This window comes from Ostrea edulis, chromosome 7, assembly GCF_947568905.1.
Source record: "Ostrea edulis chromosome 7, xbOstEdul1.1, whole genome shotgun sequence".
Lineage (NCBI taxonomy): Eukaryota > Metazoa > Mollusca > Bivalvia > Ostreida > Ostreidae > Ostrea > Ostrea edulis.
The window spans coordinates 30344168-30364747 of NC_079170.1; the positions used below are offsets into that span (position 1 = coordinate 30344168).

The 20580-nt window shown below is 35.9% G+C and overlaps 2 protein-coding genes across 2 annotated transcripts in view; one reads left to right on the forward strand and one right to left on the reverse strand.

Annotated features, from left to right (window-relative positions):
- The window catches only part of LOC125654652 (uncharacterized), a 534947-nt gene that overhangs the window by 123966 nt on the left and 390401 nt on the right, over window positions 1-20580 (reverse strand). The window lies entirely within an intron of this gene.
- Window positions 9967-20580, forward strand: part of LOC125654656 (GTPase IMAP family member 7-like) — a 662712-nt gene continuing 652098 nt past the window's right edge. Inside the window, exons 1-2 of the mRNA XM_056143991.1 lie at window positions 9967-10072; window positions 18093-18283. Coding sequence (XP_055999966.1) covers window positions 18103-18283 — 181 coding nt within the window. The 5' untranslated portion in view covers window positions 9967-10072; window positions 18093-18102. The remainder of the gene's footprint in view (window positions 10073-18092; window positions 18284-20580) is intronic.

Genomic DNA, 20580 nt, shown 5'->3' on the forward strand with positions numbered 1-20580 from the left:
TAGTATTTTCCCGCCAAAAGTTTGGTGAGCGTTTGGCGCCTCTTATAGTCATGTGACATTAGACCAGGGTTGGATTTTTTCATATTGTCCAGTGGGTTTGAATTGTTCAGACGTTTGAGTTTTAGTTATAGTTGGAGTTATTTCGCCATCGTGGTATGTCTGGTTTTTCTTTGTTTTTATGGAAGCAATAGCATCGCAGTTGGCGCTCTTAATTATATTGCTAATATCTAACAAAGTGCATGTTTAACTTTTATTGCAGTTGCACCAAAGAAGCTTTGAAATATAGTTTACAGCTTTACATTTGATATATATCGAGCCTAAAGTCCATAACTTTGGTAAGTTATACTATTTAGACTGTTTAAGCAATATAAAAGTCAACTAAAGCAATAATATACATAATTTGCTTTTAATCTTATTTTTCTCACTTATTAAATATAAATAAGTTCGGTGTATCACTTTTATAAAATTGTGATTAAAGTGCTTGGATATCATTTGATATAACTTTATGCTAAGTTTCAAATGATACAATATATATGTATATATAACATGTATAAAATGTATATATGTATTTGACGTGATGTACATTTTCATGTCATTTTGATATGCGGCTTTCTGTTTGTTACAGGGCATTTCAATTTATACTATTTGAATGAAATATAAACACGAACTTTTAACAAGGATTTACGCTGTTGTTGTATTTCTATCAACGCATCGTGAGTTACATGTAAAACTGCTATCTACCCTTACACGTGTCCTATTTCGAAACACTGTTGTATACCAAGTGCCAAGAGCAACGGGTATACACCTTACTCATTCATTATACACTTTTCAGTTTCGGTTTCAGATTTTTTGGCACCGATACAAATATTCATTGAACAAAGCACAACCACTAAATTTCCAATACATAAGGCTTAGTAACTCTGAAGTGTTTTGCTCGGCTTATGTGTCCTCAAAATTGATCTGCTCCATATGAATTTACACACACTCTACCTGATAAGATATGTTGCCTAACGATATCAATATCTGGACTCTTCGTTCTCAACAATTAAGATATGCACAAATTACGAAAAGGGTTTTCCTGCAAATAATTTTAACATTCAAAATGAAAATTAAACAACGCCTCTGTTCTTGTATGTGACAGGTGAAGATAACGAATGTTCAGTGATCAATCTCATTACTCCTATAAACAATACAAAATAGATAGTTCGGACAAACCCGGATCCTATGTCACACCAGGGTAGGATCAGGTGCCTAGGAGGAGTAAGCATCCCGTCGACCGGTCACACCCGCCGTGAGCCCTATATACTATTGTACTTATTTCAATGATGACGTCTCATTATTTCACGGATAGTATCACAGCAAAATGTTTTATGACCAGTCTTAACGTACCCGCGTTGAAACTTTTATCAAAACATAATGAAAACGCTATTATGACCACTGTTTTATCATGTGGGACAAAAGTGAAGTTCAACTGATACATTTTTTTCATATTCTTAGCACTATGAGCCCTACATTAATATTTACAATTGGATGGGATAGAAATAAGTCAGTATTCCTTACATTATGGTAATGATACAAGAATGTAACATTATAATCGATGTTTGTATTAAAAAAAATAACAAAAACCAAACAATACCTAATAATTGATTTGTGCCTCCTTAAACATACAAATATTCAATTTAAGAAACTTTCCCAAATGATTCACCTGTTTCATACTAATTATTTGAAAAAGGAAAAGAAACCTTAAAAATTCATGATATTAACTGTTAAGTATCATCCTATATCTATTCGTTAGTTCACGATCACGTCTGTTTTAAATACTTCTTTAAAGATGATGATTGGATATATTTTTGTTTATCGGAATCCAGAACTTGGGGAACTTTGTGGATTTTCCTCTTTTTCCAAAGGTGGTTTTTACTGTTAGGTTCTACCTCGCGTCTCAATCACCCCTCGTATATACAGGAGTTTAAACTATGTGACAGTACCTTTAATAAAAGTTGCCCAAATTCTTGCCCATCAGGATCTCGCAAGAATTTAATGCACGAGGTAAAAACGGATGCAAGACGTAATATATGTAATTCATTTCACAATTTTGTGTAGAACACAACACTGTGTGCTGTTTTATACCCACACTTTTCCCCGATATAAAATCGTTATTTTAGAACATATCATTATCATTGTTTGTTATTTCCAATCCCAACTCTTTAAGCACTGTCTCTTATACTGTTTTCCTCAATCGATCTGTTAATTAATTGTCGTTTATGGAATTATTACGTAAGCAATATGGTTGAAAATCACATCTGGAAACCTGACCGTGTATAACGGTAGTATAACTGGGTAGTTTTACAACGATTTCTGATGACATGATGTCAAACAAAACTGCGAAGCCAGTCTATAACAGTCAAACATTGCTTGAAACAATATCATATCATTCTAATGCCCTGTTTCAATACTTTTTAGATTGCTAAATGAATAAAAGCAGAATTAATTGTTTCACAATAAGCTGTATGCAATATAAACATTGTAGCACCAGTTAGTTTTGCCACTCAGCATCTCTGTAATTTCCTTCCTCCAGAGTTTGACCACTGCTAGGTAAAGTGACAAATACCCTGCTTCACGTACCACACCTAGCGAATGGCAATATCTATATCTTATCTAAAATGCCCGATCAATGAGCTCAAGCTAAATATATCTCAGCATGTTTCTTCTCGTATGGTGTTGGTTGCCACGGTGATTTGAGGCCACCAATTGGTTGCCTCATTACAAACAAATTCACAAAACACAAGATGTCATGACCCGTTCATAGGCTCTCTGTGCAATGGGTAAGCGCAAATACACAAGCGTCACAACAAATTTGTAGAAAGGTGAAGCGCAGATGGTTGGACATCAAACACAACATGTCAAACGTCCGTGCAACAAGTAAGCGGGATTGCATAACAAAGTTTTAACGCACGATAATAGCAATGTACAATGTGTATACTAGTTACATACAATGTATGGCAAAAATCCATGGTTGATATTGTGAAACAGTTCAAAGGTCACTGCAAAATTATTCCAGAATAGTTGTACTCTTCCATTGGACTTGGGATGCGACGAAATCGCCACCTGCAAGGGCCATACACATGGCACTGCAACCGCCACCAATGGAGTGTCCAATGTTCGTGATCGCGATAGGACTTCAACGCCAATGGTCACCGCAAACCATTGGCAGTGTTATCATGGGATTGAGATAGGAAGTCAATGATATTACACTCAATAAAATGTTAAACTGCACCTCGGAAACTGTTCAAAAGTAAATCGTTACCTCACTGGGACAAATATACCCCATTAGAATCAAACATGTGTGGGTGTTTTATGTCGTGACAAGAATTTGATTGCTTCCCTATCCATTTTGCTTCTTCTCTCTTTCATTGTATTTACATTACCAGAGAAATGACAACAGAATCTAGGCAACGATTGCTTCCCTATCCATTTTGCTTCTTCTCTCTTTCATTGTATATATATTACCAGAGAAATGCCAACAGAATCTAGGCAACGATGAAAACCAAACTAATGAAATGACAGGGAACATGGCATAAACCTCCGACAGTGCGGTAATAAGAATCGACAGCAAACAATGTACATGTACTTGCCCCGGCAACATTGTTTGCCCACAGTGAACAATACAAAATTGTAGAGGATCCTCTAATCGTAAAAATGCGGAATGTTTGGGACAGGGTCTTGTAATTTCATACCGCTATATCTCTGCCACCAAAAGGAAACATTTTGTAGACTAAGATCACCCTACCCTGAGTTTTGAAACTGCACACATGGTTGCTCTTTGACGATGAAGGATCCAACGATCCAAACTCGGGATGTACCTACAATGCTTGATTTCTACTAGCTAGGTAGATATATTAAAATTTCACAAGCACACACACGGAAAAAACATCAGGTAGATTTAACGAATATAGGTATGAAATACGTGCGAACGCCCTCGCCCCGATGCTTGAATTACATCACTATGAAGCCGTGCGTAGGAAGAGAAGATGCTGTCTCTATTCTAAACGGGTGGGAGTTGTAATTGGTACCGTCAATTTCCAAGATATCAAGGCATCGTGTTAATGTTGCAATAAATTAATAGCGAATCAGAAGCTGTCTCCCAAAATGAGTAAACAAAGGGTCTGTTTGATAAGGGTGTATTTCCATGTAATTCTGCATAGCTGCAAAGGGACACGATGTCAAATTGATCTCTTTTAGAATGTTTGATTGTGAGTTTGATTTTTGCCTGATGTAACAAAATGCCATGGAACTGTAATATGCTCTGAGCAGTATTGCCCTTGGAGCATGTAAATTCACCTGTGCGCAAGAGAGCATGGAATGCTAGTGTGAGGTCCGCTGTAAATAACTTGGTTTCATACATGGTATGTCATGCTGTTTGTAATGTTGGAATAATCCTCTTTAAGGGGTTTAAAGTTATGGACAGCTGTTTATCTTTATGGTTGAGTGTTCGTTGCATACCCTTTAGCAGCTTTCTAATGAGAAAGTAATCAGTAGGATCCACATTATGAAATATCGTAGCGTACAAACGTATGGCTGCAACATATGATTGAGCAGTTGAGTATTTGTAGCTGGTAAGGGATAGATAAGCAATCGTCTAATATATGTATCTGGTGCCAAACAATAGGTACCAATTCTAGAAATGTTATATCCAGCAAAAATGGGCTGTTCAACCATAAAGATGACCAAGATATATGAACCCACTGCCAGTGGAAGTAACCCCTACAACCAAGGTTGGTCGATCCTGCCCTATTTGTAAAACGTTGCAAGGTGTCTGGTGTAGTCCATTCGCTATCTGGAAAGTACACGATGTCATTAAAATCGGCTAAAGATTCAAGTCAAGAACACATGTCTTGACGCAAGGATTTCGTAATCCTGATACTGTGATAGTGTTTATATGACATGGCATCATAGAATTTTGTATTGAATGTACGACTTCCTGGTATTGCCCTGCTAAAAAGATTAGCATACCAACTAAGGTATCCAGCTCCTAGAGGCGCTGTATTAATAGTTTCAGCGCTATCACTTTGTTAACAGGTATCTTAACTTGCATGTTTATGGTGTCTATATCAAGGCCAAGGAATGTAAGGTTTGTGGTAAGCACGTTGGTTTTATCCTGGTTCAGTGGTACCCCTACTTCTGAGCAAATATCTTGGAAAGTATGCATGGGTGTAAGACAATAGTCTGAATTGCTTTGACCAGCAAGTATGAAATCGTCCAAGTAAGGATGAAGGGTATGAAGGTTTGACTGCCGAATGTGGAAAAAACTTTGAAGTGACTGATTCACGATCCCCCCCCTCCCCCCCCCCCCCCCCAAATAATTGTTTTCTAATGTGTTTAAAAGATTTCACATAAAAATTAAGGTTATGCATTATCGCAGAAGCTCATTTTTGAGAGTTTATTATTTGTTTTGTAAACAATGAATGCAGTATGTTATTGCTTACGGAATTTTCAAAAGAAATGGATATCGATCTAAGTTTATTATATCTTTCACATTTCAGCATTTTTTGAATAGAATGTGCCATCTAAAAGTTAAAATTCGTGACTATCCAAATTTTAGATACTTTACATTACAAAATTAATATTTTACTGGTATGTTTATATACGTAAAAAGACTCGAGTCTTTGTTTACATGACACATATTTGAGGCTACAATACTTCTTTGTTCTTGCATTCATAAGGTCTAAATTTTGGCTGTCAACAATAAATGAGTTATATTTTAAAAGTTTAACATAATAATTGCAACAACAAAAAATTCAAACATCGTGAACCAGTCCGTTTGAATATTTGACGAATATTCTACAAGCAAAAGGTAGACATTTCTATTAAATATTCCATACAATTGCATCGAAAGATCCACTCTCCTTATAAGAATATCTTAAACACTGAATAATACAGCGACTGTGTGTGATTGCATCAGTGTGTATAAGTAGCGCTTTAGGAACATAACAAAATTTCCTTTTTTAAGGGAAGTCGTTTTGGCCGAGCGGACTTACGCACTGGTTTGACAGTCTTGCCAGGCGGTGGGTGTCGTAGGTCGCTGGTTCGACCCCGAGTTGGGGTGAACATTTTCAGTACCTAATTGTGATTATTTAGTGCTTTATATATTAATTGATTGATTATCACATGTATCATTTAGATCCTAGCGGTTAATGTAATGTTGGGTGTTATAATTGTTTGTTTCTGCTTTCTATTAAATATTTTATACAATTGCATCGAAAGATCCACTCTCCTTATAAAATATCTTAAACACTGAATAACACATCGACTATGTAAGGTTGCATCAGTGTGTATAAGTAGCGCTTTAGGAACATAACAAAACTTCCTTTTTTAAGGGAAGTCGTTGTGGCCGAGCGGACTTACGCACTGGTTTGACAGTCTTGCTAGGCGGTGGGTGCCGTAGGTCGCTGGTTCCACCCCGGGCTGGGGTGAAAATTTTCAGTACCTAGTTGTGATTATTTAGTATATATATATATATATATATATATATATAGTCAGGTCGGTAGTGATGTTTTACGACATCTACTCGATGTTAAATTTAAATAGTTTATTTGAATTGACTATAATAAAGTGTTTATTAAGTTAATATATGTATGTATATATATATATATATATATATATATATATATATATATATATATACATACATATATTAACTTAATAAACACTTTATTATAGTCAATTCAAATAAACTATTTAAATTTAACATCGAGTAGATGTCGTAAAACATCACTACCGACCTGACTTATTTATTAGAGCTAAAAATAGAGATTATTCCACCACAAGGTTCAAGATTGGTAGTTTCTTGTTTATTATTTAACACAACCAGTCGGACTAGTAAATCGACATTCTACCCGACCGGACCTATCATTTAGTAGACTCGGTCGGTCGGACGTGCCTTAGTGTCAAACCCTGATATATATATATATATATATATATATATATATATATATATATATATATCCAAATTGTGTTTTTAAAAAATCACAGTGTCCGGTATAAAATATTAAAAGAAATAGAATAAACAGTACACAAAGTTAAAATTTTAACGCAAGCGCTTTCATTTTATAATCCCCAAGCGTTACATTTTAAAATAGTTTTGATTTTCTTAATCAACAAAATTCATTTTTCTTCAGGGGATGCTTACTCCTTCTGGACACCCGATCCCACTTCTGATGTGGTCAGGGGTCCGTGTGTGCCCGAACTGTCCATTTTATATTGCTTATAGGAGTAATGCGATTGATCACTGTTCGTTATCTTTACCTTGCATACAAGAACAGAGGCGTTGTTTAATTTTCATTTTGAATGCTAAAATGCTTTACAGGAAAATCCTTTTCGTAATTTGTGTATATTTAAATTGTCTTCATTCAATTGAGGACGACGAGTCCAGATATTGATTTTGTTAGGCAACATATCTTATCAGGTAGAGTGTGTGAAATATATATGGAGCCGATAAATTTTGGGGACACATAAGCCGAGCAAAACAGTTCTGTTAACATATTCTCTCAATATTGATGCAAAGGGCAATATTACTAGTCAGCCCAAACACGCCAACAAAATGGGGTCAGTTGACAGATGGACAAATGCATCTCTGATCTATTGTAGCATCTAAATCGCAGAACATACATATCTGACACAACACCTGTTAACATACATATATGACATCCGTTCGGAGGCTCAAAACTCTGATGGTGAGCCACTTGCGATGTACAGTTTTGTCTGACAATGGCGCACAGCCCTTCCGAAGATTCGGGAACGGTAGATAGTGAGATCTGGTTACTATACCTGACCCCCACATTTTATAAGCCTGCCATCAATTTCTCTCCACATAAATTCTTAGATTACAATTTCAAGGGCGTATGTCACAATTCGCAATGCGTGTATGCTCATCGCTGCCTGACCGTAACCGTAAGCGCCAATCCATGTCGTGTATAAACTCCAACACACCCCGAGCCAACCCAACTCTAATTCAAAACACTCATTTCGGGGACCTACCGTGAACATCAATGTGGATCTTACTGATTACTTTCTCATTAGAAAGCTGCTAAAGGGTATGGAACGAACTCTCAATCATAAAGATAAACAACTGTCCATAATTTTAAACCCCTTAAAGAGGATTATTCCAACATTACAAACAGCATGACATACCATGTATGAAACAAAGTTATTTACAGCGGACCTCACACTAGCATTTCATGCTCTCTTGCGCACAGGCGAATTTACATGGTCCAAGGGCAATACTGCTCAAAGCATATTACAGTTCCATGGCATTTTGTTACATCAGGCAAAAATCAAACTCACAATCAAACATTCTAAAAGAGATCAATTTGGCATCGTGTCCCTTTGCAGCTATGCAGAATTACATGGAAATACACCCTTATCAAACAGACCCTTTGTTTACTCATTTTGGGAGACAGCTTCTGATTTGCTATCAATTTATTGCAACATTAACACGATGCCTTGATATCTTGGAAATCGACGGTACCAATTACAACCCACACCCGTTTAGAATAGAGACAGCATCTTCTCTTCCTACGCACGGCTTCATAGTGATGTAATTCAAGCATCAGGGCGAGGGCGTTCACACGTATTTCATACCTATATTCGTTAAATCTACCTGATGTTTTTTTCCGTGTGTGTACTTGTGAAATTGCAATATATCTACCTAGCTAGTACAAATCAAGCATTTTAGGTACATCCCGAGTTTGGATCGTTGGATCCTCCATCGTCAAAGGAGCAACCATGTGCGCAGTTTCAAAACTCAGGATAGGGTGATCTTAGTCTACAAAATGTTTCCTTTTGGTGGCAGAGATATAGCGGTATGAAATTACAAGACCCTGTCCCAAACATTCCGCATTTTTACGATTAGAGGATCCTCTACAATTTTGTATTGTTCACTGTGGGCAAACACTGTTGCCGGGGCAAATATGTTGTTTTCTGTCGATTCTTATTACCGCACTGTCGGAGGTTTATGCCATGTTCCCTGTCATTTCATTAGTTTGGTCTTCATTGTTGCCTAGATTCTGTTGGCATTTCTCTGGTAATTTATATACAATGAAAGAGAGAAGAAGCAAAATGGATAGGGAAGCAATCGTTGCCTAGATCCTGTTGTCATTTCTCTGGTAATGTAAATACAATGAAAGAGAGAAGAAGCAAAATGCATAGGGAAGCAATCAAATTCTTATCACGACATAAAACACCCACACATGTTTGATTCTAATGGGGTATATTTGTCCTAGTCAGGCAACGATTTACTTTTGAACAGTTTCCGAGGTGCAATTTAACATTTTATTGAGTGTAATATCATTGACTTCCTATCTCAATCCCATGATAACACTGCCAATGGTTTGCGGTGACCATTGGCGTTGAAGTCCTATCGCGGTCACGAACATTGGACACTCCATTGGTGGCGGTTGCAGTGCCATGTGTATGGCCCTAGCAGGTGGCGATTTCATCGCATCCCAACTCCAATGTAAGAGTACAACTATTCTGGAATAAGTTTGCAGTGACCTTTGAACTGTTTCACAATATTGTACGACCATGTCAACCATGGATTTGTGCCATACATTGTATGTAACTAGTATACACCTTGTACATTGCTATTATCATGCGTTAAAACCTTGTTATGCATTCCCGCATACTCGTTGAACGGACGTTTGACACGTTTGACATGTTGAGTTTGATGTCCAACCATCTGCGCTTCACCTTTCTACAAATTTGATGTGTTGTGACGCTTGTGTATATGCGCTTACCCATTGCTTACCCATTGCACAGAGAGCCTATCAACGGGTGTTTTGTGAATTTGTTTGTAATGAGGCAACCCATTGGTGGCCTCAAATCACCGCGGCAACTAACGCCACGCGAGAAGAAACATGCTGAGATATATTTAGCTTGTGCTTATTGATCGGGCATCTTAGATAAGATATAGATATTGCCATTGGCTAGGTGTCGGTGGTACGTGAAGCAGGGTATTTGTCAGTTTACCTAGCAGTGATCAAACTCTGGAGGGAGGAAATTACAGAGATCCTGAATGGTAAAACTAACTTGTGCTACAATGTCTATATTGCATACAGCTTATTGTGAAACAATTAATTCTGCTTTTAATCATTTAGCAATCTAAAAAGTATTGAAACAGGACACTAGAATGATATGATATTGTTTCAAGGAATGTTTTACTGTTATAGACTGGCTTCGCATTTTTGTTTGACACAATGTCATCAGAAATCGTTGTAAAACTATCCAGTTATACTACCGTTACACATGGTCAGGTTTCCAGATGTGTTTTTCAACCATATTGCTTACGTAATAATTCTATATACGACAATTAATTAACAGATCGATTGAGGACAACAGTATAAGAGACAATGCTTAAAGAGTTGGGATTGGAAATAACAAACAATGATAATGATATGTTCTAAAATAACGATTTTATATCGGGGAAAAGTGTCTGTATAAAACAGCACACAGTGTTGTGTTCTATACAAAATTGTGAAATGAATTACATATATTACGTCTTGCATCCGTTTTTACCTCGTGCATTAAAATCTTGCGGGATCCTGATGGACAAGAATTTGGACAACTGTTATTAAAGGTACTTTTACATAGTTTAAACTCCTGTATATACGAGGGATGATTGAGCCGCGAGGTAGAACCTAACAGTAAAAACCGCCTTTGGAAAAGAGGAAAATCCACAAAGTTCCCCAAGTTCTGGATTCCGATAAATGAAAATATCTCTAATCATCGTCTTTAAAGAAGTATTTAAAACAGACGTGATCATGAACTAACGAATAGATATAGGATGATACTTAACAGTTAATATCATGAATTTTTAAGGTTTCTTTTCCTTTTTCAAATGATTAGTATGAAACAGGTGAATCATTCGGGAAAGTCTTTTAAATTGAATGTTTGGTATGTTTAAGGAGGCACAAATCAATTATTAGGTATTGTTTGGTATCTGTTATTTTTTTATACAAACATCGATTGTAATGTTACATTCTTGTATCATTACCATAATGTAAGGAATACTGGCCTATTTCTATCTAATCCAATTGTAAATATTAATGTAGGGCTCAGAATGTTAAGAATATCAAAAAAATGTATCCGTTGAACTTCACCTTTGTCCCACATGATAAAACAGTGGTCATAATAGCATTTTCATTATGTTTTAATAGAAGTTTCAACGCGGGTACGTTAAGACTGGTTATAAAACATTTTGCTGTGATACTATCCGTGAAATAATGAGACGTCATCATTGAAATAAGTACAATAGTATATAGGGCTCACGGCGGGTGTGACCGGTCGACGGGATGCTTACTCCTCCTAGGCACATGATCCCACCTCTGGTGTGACATGGGGTCCGTGTTTGCCCGAACTATCTATTTTGTATTGCTTATAGGAGTAATGAGATTGATCACTGAACATTCGGTATCTTCACCTGTCACATACAAGAACAGAGGCGTTGTTTAATTTTCATTTTGAACGCTAAAATGATTTGCAGGAAAACCCTTTTCGTAATCTGTGCATATCTTAATTGTTGAGAACGAAGAGTCCAGATATTGGTATCGTTAGGCAACATATCTTATCAGGTAGAGTGTGTGGAAATTGATATGGAGCAGATCAATTTTGGGGACACATAAGCCGAGCAAAACACTTCAGAGTTACTAAGCCTTATGCATTGGAAATTTAGTGGTTGTGCTTTGTTCGATGAATATTTGTATCGGTGCCAAAAAATCTGAAACCGAAACTGAAAATTGTATAATGAATGAGTAAGGTGTATACCCGTTGCTGTTGGCACTTGGTATACAACAGTGTTTCGAAATAGGACACGTGGAAGGGTAGATAGCAATTTTACATATCAAGCAATGCTTACATACTAGCGGGGAAAAAAACCCACAAGTTTATTTTCGATAGTTATTATTTTACATGACTCATTGATAAGTTCAATGTTTGAGTTTTTCGATTATCTCATCAGCAATGCATACACTTTGATGGTTTTGTAGTCTTATCCAAGACGGCTTTTGCGTAAATAGCGTTAAAACAAGGGTATCGTACGCCGTTTCCTGATCCAAAAACCAGTAGTGTGTGTGCCCACCATTGGCTTCAGTCGCTGCTCAAAGTTAGTTCTCCTTCACATTGACCATAGCGAGGTGTTGATTTTCCTTTGAGGTATATTATTCCACTCCTGAATAAGGGCCTATGTGAGTTGAGCGACGCTATATGGGCCATTGGCGAGCTTCCTAACCCTACTGTCCAGATCGCCCCACATATTCTCAATTGGGGAGAAATCTGGACTGTATGTTGGCTAATCAAGAACTAGGACGATGTTTTGAGCCAGAAAGTCATAAAAAACTCTAAACAACATTGACTCTGGATTTGTTCTGCTGCAACATAAGGTAACGATGATGGATAAGAGAAAATACATGTGATCTCAATACCTAATCTCTGTATGTTACTGTCATAAGATTTCCATGGATAATCATGAGAGGTGTTTTCTCGCCTTCAGTATCCTACCCATACCATCACAGACCCTTTCCCAAATATGTCGCTTTCCGATAAGCAAGCGTCAAATATCACTTACCACGACGTCGATAGACACGCCGTCGTCCATCTGACCTGTAAATTGTAAAGCAAAACTCGTCAGTAAATAGCACGCGTATCCAATGGGCAACACAAAGCCAATGATGTGCATGCGCAAGCAGCCACTGCATTCGATATTGGTGTCGCCTCTGCGGACCAACCGACATGTTGTGCCGTGACCTTACATGGAACTTCTGCAACCGATTCCTAACCTTTCTTGGAGACACTGGCTAACAACATGGCGTGGTGTCTCCGTTTCCGTCTGAAATCGGTTACAGGGGTGCAAGAGATGTGTGCATCTATCTTGACGTCGTGACGTAACGCCTGGGCATCCACTCCTGGGACGGTCATCCAATATCCATGTATCTCTGCAACTCCAAACTAATTGGGGTAATGTTGTCTCATGTACACCATACTGCTGTACTACATGATGTTGTGAATGTCCCTGCATTATCAAATCAATGACCGTACCCCTGTTAACTTCATTCAATCGCGACATTTCTCTCTCAAATTACTTCAAAAAGAAATGTTTAGCTGATCTATATTGTTGCAGTATTCGAGATGAACTGATTAACCAGCACATATGATGCAGGCATACCCTGGACGCAGGCGTTCTTGAAAAGTATATTAATAGCATTCAGCGTCGAGTAGGTTTACGGTAATTCAATTAAATTTCGTCCGCGTGTCTCGAAATTATATTGCAAAAACTGAACCTGTGTTTCTTTTTTCTGCTAAAATATATTCAACCAACATTCACTAATAGTTAGTCCTTCGGTGTCGACGATGACAATGGTTTCATCTATGATAACTTTTGCGTTAAGTATTGTGGATTCGAAGATCACTGACAATGAGGGTTTGTGGTGATATGATGGATTATGTGCGTGATGAAATATAACTTGCACTGATGACTTTGATTTAAGTGAAGAAGGGTCGAACGCCAACAACCTCACTCTTCTCTCTTAATTCACTTTGACCTAGTGACAAGACGTAGTCGAGACGGCTAGAGATGAATCCAGATGTAGCAGTTACCGGAACCATGCCATATTTACACAACAAACAGCCTACGGAACGTTTTTCCGAATTGCCTGACCACAGCCGAATTCCACCATTTAGGAAATGGATGAAGACCGCAGATGTCTGTCCACCTTAATTGGAAGGTGCAGTCAACAGGCACCAACGCTCCTACTTCTATCCAGAGCCCCCTACAAACCTAACACTAGTGGTGATATCGTACACATTATTCATTAAAAAGTATCCATCTAGTGTGAACATTATGTCATTCGTTGGCTAATGTAATTCTTTAGGATACAATATTACTCAATTTCAAAGTAAATGCTAAAACACGAGAGCAATGTGTTTGTGATGACTTTACAAAAGCTCTTCAACTTTGTTTTGAATTCAGAACAATTTCCTCCTAAATGAAATGAAAGCATTTAGGAACTTTTACACAAATCTGGTAACTTGTAATTATATTAATGACATCAAACCTTGGTTACGTTTTCACTAGGATAATTCAGGGTAGGTTATTTGACTTTATTAATGATGTATTGGTTAGCACAAATCAAATTGGTTTTACAACAAAACCACCATTTTATCACCCAGTACAACAGTATATCATTCTTGTTACCAACGTGGTTTATTGATACTTGTCGTTTTTCGTGGTGTGTGTTATTTGTTTATGTAATATATGTCTCTTGATAAAGACGCGGGTTGCGTCAAAATTTTGAGTTTTAAATAACCAACAGTGTCGTGGCCTTTTCGGTGCTTTTATAAATTTCTTTACTGGCCTTGTATCATCTCAGATCCGACACTTACAGAAAGTGGGGTGTTGTTGTGTTTTCGTGCTTATATATATATATATATATATATATATATATATATATATATATATATATATATATCCAAATTGTGTTTTTAAAAAAAATCACAGTGTCCGGTATAAAATATTAAAAGAAATAGAATAAACAGTACACAAAGTTAAAAATTTATAGGAAATTTTTAACTTTGTGTACTGTTTATTCTATTTCTTTTAATATATATATATATATATCGCCCCCTGTCGACTGTTCACACCCGCCGTAGTTCTGTATCTTGATCAGGTAAGTGGAGAAATCCGCAGTTAAAATCTGAACGCAAAGAACGGAATAACAATTGATTTGAAACACGTCAGACTGCAAATCGCCCAATGACAGGTTGTGTTTGCTGACTTTGTCATTATAACGACCATATAATTTGTGAAATGCTCACTTCGAATGAATTTGAAAACCCTTGTAACATCAACTTGTTTGTCAGTGCCTGTCATGATTCAAAAACTGAAAGGGATTTGTATAATTATCGCATAATTCAATACCACTATCGTAACATGCATTTATTTTTTTAGGAAAATCTCACCTGCCCGATTTTTACATTAATTATGAAACAATTAAGTACACATTGTGATGGAAATATTCGATTTAAGGAGAACAGACGTAATGTTTCTACAATTTTATTCCAATTTTGATAAAAGGTAAAGTATGCATTAATGAGTTACCATTAATGAAAAAAAAAACCATATATGTAATCAGCAAATTTGATTTTCTATAGGGATGTTTCAAAACTAGGGTATGAAAATTTGCAATTATAAAGGAAATAACGGGAAATTTCCCCATTACATTATAAAACATAACAATTGACGTTTAATCCAAATCAAGGTATGACTTTAAGAAGACAGAAATCTCAGTAATTATGTGGAAAAATTATGGATCATTGGGAAGGACTTTTTCAGGGGAACATGTCAAAACGTTAAGTCGTTGTATAATATTTCAGGGTTGGTGTCAAAAGGTGTAATATATGATCTGCCACAAATTCAATAACCCCAATGTAGAGCTACTAGTGTAGCTTGAGATTACGGATTTGTGATGTAATTTGCACCATTTTTTTGGTTTGGAAATATTTTCACAATCTTTAACCTTTCTAAATAAATTAATCTGAATAAAAGCGTGGATATCGCGTATTGATCAGATGCCAGTTACATCTACTTATCGGACAGTTTCAAGATATGATATGAAATGTACTTTGTCATTCATCATTTATAAAATCTCTCTGATGAAAACTCTGAAAAACGAAATGAAATTTTGTTCCTTAAAGACCAATCAAAATACCGTACGGTTTTGCCACTGATCATTGAATATGAACAGGGTTTATTTATGATCATAGTTATTTATCTGGAGTTTACCTGACCAAGAGATCACAGATTTAGTTTTGATATACACAGAAAGTGCCTCGAGGGGTTGTCTGCAAAGTTTATGTGGTCATAGTGTTTGTACAATACTTGACGCCTAACAGTAGCTGACACAGAGTCTACAAACACCCTCTTTCTTACTTTCATTCATTGGTTTAATACGTAATTTCTTTTTGTAACTAAATAGGAATTATTTCAATAAGTTTTATATTTTAGAATTTAATGTGCAAAGTATTGCTTAATACACGTGTATTTTTCCTACAAACATTTTTCTACAAAAAAACTCCTGGGGTTTGGTGAACGTAATTTATAATACATGAATATAGACGAAAGAAAAATATATAATGATATTGACATTGCACTAGAGACTTCAGTACCGGCCAAGCACGGCTAATCGTAAAACTTTTTTTTTTCAAACCGTAAAATGATTTTACAACTTCTCTGTTTCATGCAACTGTATAAGTACGGCACTAGGAGTGTTTCAAGAGTTTGAAAGAACTACAAGTACATGCATATTGCATGCTCTCTTCCTTTTTACCCACCCCTTGTTTACTGTTCGTTATCTTCACCTTTCATCCATCAAATCACTTCACCTGAATACAGTAATACATATATATATATACACGTGTATGTAACGCCTGAGGATTATAAAATGAAAGCGCTTGCGTTAAATTTTTAACTTTGTGTACTGTTTATTCTATTTCTTTTAATATTTTATACCGGACACTGTGATTTTTTTAAAACCACAATTTGGATATATATATATATATATATATATACATATATATATATATATATATATATATATATATATATATATATAAGAAACCATACTTGATTTACAATATTTATCCTCAAGATCAATGTCATTTAGTTGTTGTTTATTGATACGGGTTTTAGTAGTATTTTTGTGTAGTTTTTTTTAATGTTCGAAAGTTTTTCGAAAGTTTTTAGAATATGATTTTACTTTCTTCCGCGGCTGCTTGTGAATAAACATTGTCGTTTTGCTGAGAATCACTATTCTGGTGAATATCGTAAATCTTTCATTGTTTATAGAGTAAGAGGGGCTTACAGCAATTTATATTTATAAAAATATGCATGATATAAACAAACTTTTAATAGCAAAAGGGGCAGTTTTTTTTATTTCATTGTACATACCTAGAGCAATTTGATTTATGGCATTAGCGCGGCTTTTTGCGCAGACGCGCGAAATTTTGAATTGTGTCCGTCGTCCCGACATGAAGTAAGGAATGAAAGAGAAACTGGTTTCATTTGTCCTAACAATGGGATATATTTGTGGAGAATAACGCCTTTCTTATTTTGATTGCTACATGTATCTGAAGACGTTTATCAACGGTGCCATATTGTTTCAATATATTCTACACATTGAAGCGTTTAATTACATCATGAGGCAATTTTTTAAAGTTTGTACAAATGGTATACAGGTCTCAATAAATATTTTCATATTAGTCAATTAACGGGATATAAGTAGTTTTCAATTGTTGACAATCTTAAATTTGAAAATAGGTAAACGCTATGCTGAGGAATAGTACGGTTAAGGGCGAAAGATATTTTATGATATACGAATTTTATACACGGTATAAATGTTGTAAAAGATAAACATGAAATGAGTGTAGCCCCCAGCATCGATGTATTTTGTTGGAAAATACAATCAAGACCGAAAAGGGTATTCCGACGACAATATTAAAATTTTATTCTTCTACGGTGATGTTTCTAACTTGCACAAAATACAGGTTTTTTTTTCCAAAGATCAAGACAGCAATTGCTCTTTGACATGAATGTACCCCTTGAGTATTGCGAGGAACAAGTGTGGGAAAGGTAGACATAGGAAGGATTCGACTTTTAATTGTACCTCATCTTTCAGATTTATCATTTATTGGTTTTATTGACATTTACAGTTGTATATCCAATCGAAAATAAGGTTTACTTTTTAAATTCCTTGACCTCGTTTGTCGAATCAACTGATATACAGATATCCTGAGCTAATCCGTTATGAATAGAAAAGGCTGGAAGCTAGTTCTAAATAATAATAAAAAAAGTTAAATGCATAGATTACAAATGTCATTAGCCATCTGTATTTTCTCAATTACGAAACTAAGGTATCCGAATATTGCGTATGTTGTGTGACAAAACACGCAATCTGAACTTTAAATATTATAAAGAATATTCTTCCATGCATCTATTAAAATGATAAAGTAATATTTTTAAAATCATTTTTGACTCACCTTTTTTGCAGCAATTACAATATGGCAGACGAATCATTGGAATCATTTTTAAGGAAATTAGGATTAGAGGATACAATAGATATGCTTAAAGAAGAAGACATTGATCTAGAATTACTGAAAACCATGACGATTGAAGATTTGAAAGAAACCGGTCTGTCTCTCGGAAAGCGACAAAAAATATTATACGCAGTAAAAACCAAAGGTAAGTCTGTCTCTCTTTTTACTCCATTGTCTGTGTGCTTGTCCCTCTCTCTTTCTCTCATTACTTGTTCATGTAGTGAATTCCTGAATCTCTAATCGTATAATCTAAACCTTTCCTCATGTTAAACTATGCACTCTTTGTAATCAAATGTTTGATAATGTATAAGTCAATTTGTAGTGCATACTTGATAATTAGTGTTCATTCATCCGACTTGAAGAATTATTTAGCATGTGCATGCATATGCAACGAGTTAATAGGCTCAAATGAAAATAGTACATTGCTGTGAAGAACGCCTTCTTAACTTATGATTAGTAATCCAAACCATTACTTTGTTAAACACCGCTTTGATTCTACGCATAAGTACTCTGAAGTTGATAGTAAAAGATGCGGGAGTTCCTTGTTGACAGTATCTTAGCATATGTAGTCTTTGGTATGCTGGTCTTCCAACAGTTTGTTTTGAATTCTCCTTTTTATGGGGACGAATTGTGCTCCATTATTAGCCAACCTATTTTTACATTCTTACGATGCAGAATTTATTCACAAATTTCCACATGAGAAGAAAACATGTCTTGCTGTAACATTCAACTCAACATTTACATATATCTACTACGTTTTATCTATTACCAATACTCATTTCAATTCATATGTCCTGTGGGGATTCGGGTTAGAATAGGTCCCCAGTTTCCCCTTGCTTGTCGTAGGATACGACTAAATGGGGCGGTCCTTCGGATGAGACCGCAAAAACTGAGGTCCCGTTTCATAGCAGGTGTGGCACGATAAAGATCCTCCCTGCTCAAAGGTCAGAAGCGCTGAACATAGGCCGAAATTCTTCAGCTCTTCACCGACAATGGTGACGTCTCCATATGAGTGAAATATTCTCGAGAGGGACGTTAAACAATATTCAATCAATCAATCAATCCTACGATATATAATAGTGAACTCGATATAAAAGACACTACAGAGTCCCTTGCGTCTGTCTTATACTTTGAAAATTTATTGAACGTAGATGTTCTCGGCAAATTAACAACTCAACTTTATTGCAAAAGAGATGCCACCTTCCCCATCGTCAATTTCTTATATTTATGCATACTTTTACATTGTCACCTTCAGGTGGTATTTATGTATATCAACTGATTCAATAACAAAGATCATATTCTATGCATTATCAATTTTTTTAAATCGAGGTAGGGTATTGCCAAATAAGTTGATTTTACAAAATTTTAACAGTTCGTTTTAACTCATCATTTCGCAAATTATATGGACGTTATATTGCGATCTAATTTTCATATACAGTATTATCTAATATACAGTCGTGAGGTGAAAAGTCGTCTGACGTGTTTCCTACTGATTGCTGGACCGTTCCTTACGGACATCGTTCATATAAAAGACCAAGTATAAATGATGTCACGTTTGATTCACTTTTGCCTCATGTCAACAGACAATTGGGTCCACATCATATTCGTACAAAACTTTACTCTATTCCATTGAGGGTTTTACATACGTTATTTGAAGAAGCTATGGCTAGTCTATACTTGGATTTTTCAACACCTGAATATAGACTTAACTCTATGATTATGGATGTTGCTTACCACAGGCTCTATAAACCAGCACGGACCATGAATGATATGCCTTCCAAATCATGCCGTCAGTTCCTTAAGCTCAAATTTACAAACAAAGGAATAGATGCCGTCAACATAAGCAACATTCTTCGTCATAAAAGGGTTCAGTCGTGTATTCCAACTTATTTCAAGTTCAAGTCTACACCCTGTATTTCCTACAGCTATACTTCTACTATTGCATCCAAACTTTTTAATTATAAACAAACTTTGTAGTGCTTAGATATAGACCATCTTATACGTAATCCACCAACATGTTCTTCTTCTTCATTTTCTTTCAACTACAGTCCAGCTGGACATGTCATTACTGGTGATGTTGATATAGTTGAAAATGAGGACCTCAAATCACTTATTCTTAAAGGTCCTAAATACAGAGAACCTCGGTCTTTTAATTGGCGACAGAACTTCATCTCTATTATGAGTTCTGTCGAAGATTATGCCAGACGATGGGCTAAATATGAAAAAGAAGAACTTGATACATTGTCAGAATGGGTTAAAAGCATAAGAGGGATATTAAAATCCCGCATTAGACACATGAAAACAAAATTACATACCATCTATCCTTCTGTGTTTAGTAAACCAGAAGTGATAAAAGAATTAGATAGGTTACATGAGGAATATGTTTTGGTTCCAGCTGACAAAGCTAGTAACAACATTGTCTTTGTTTGTAAGGCTCATTAT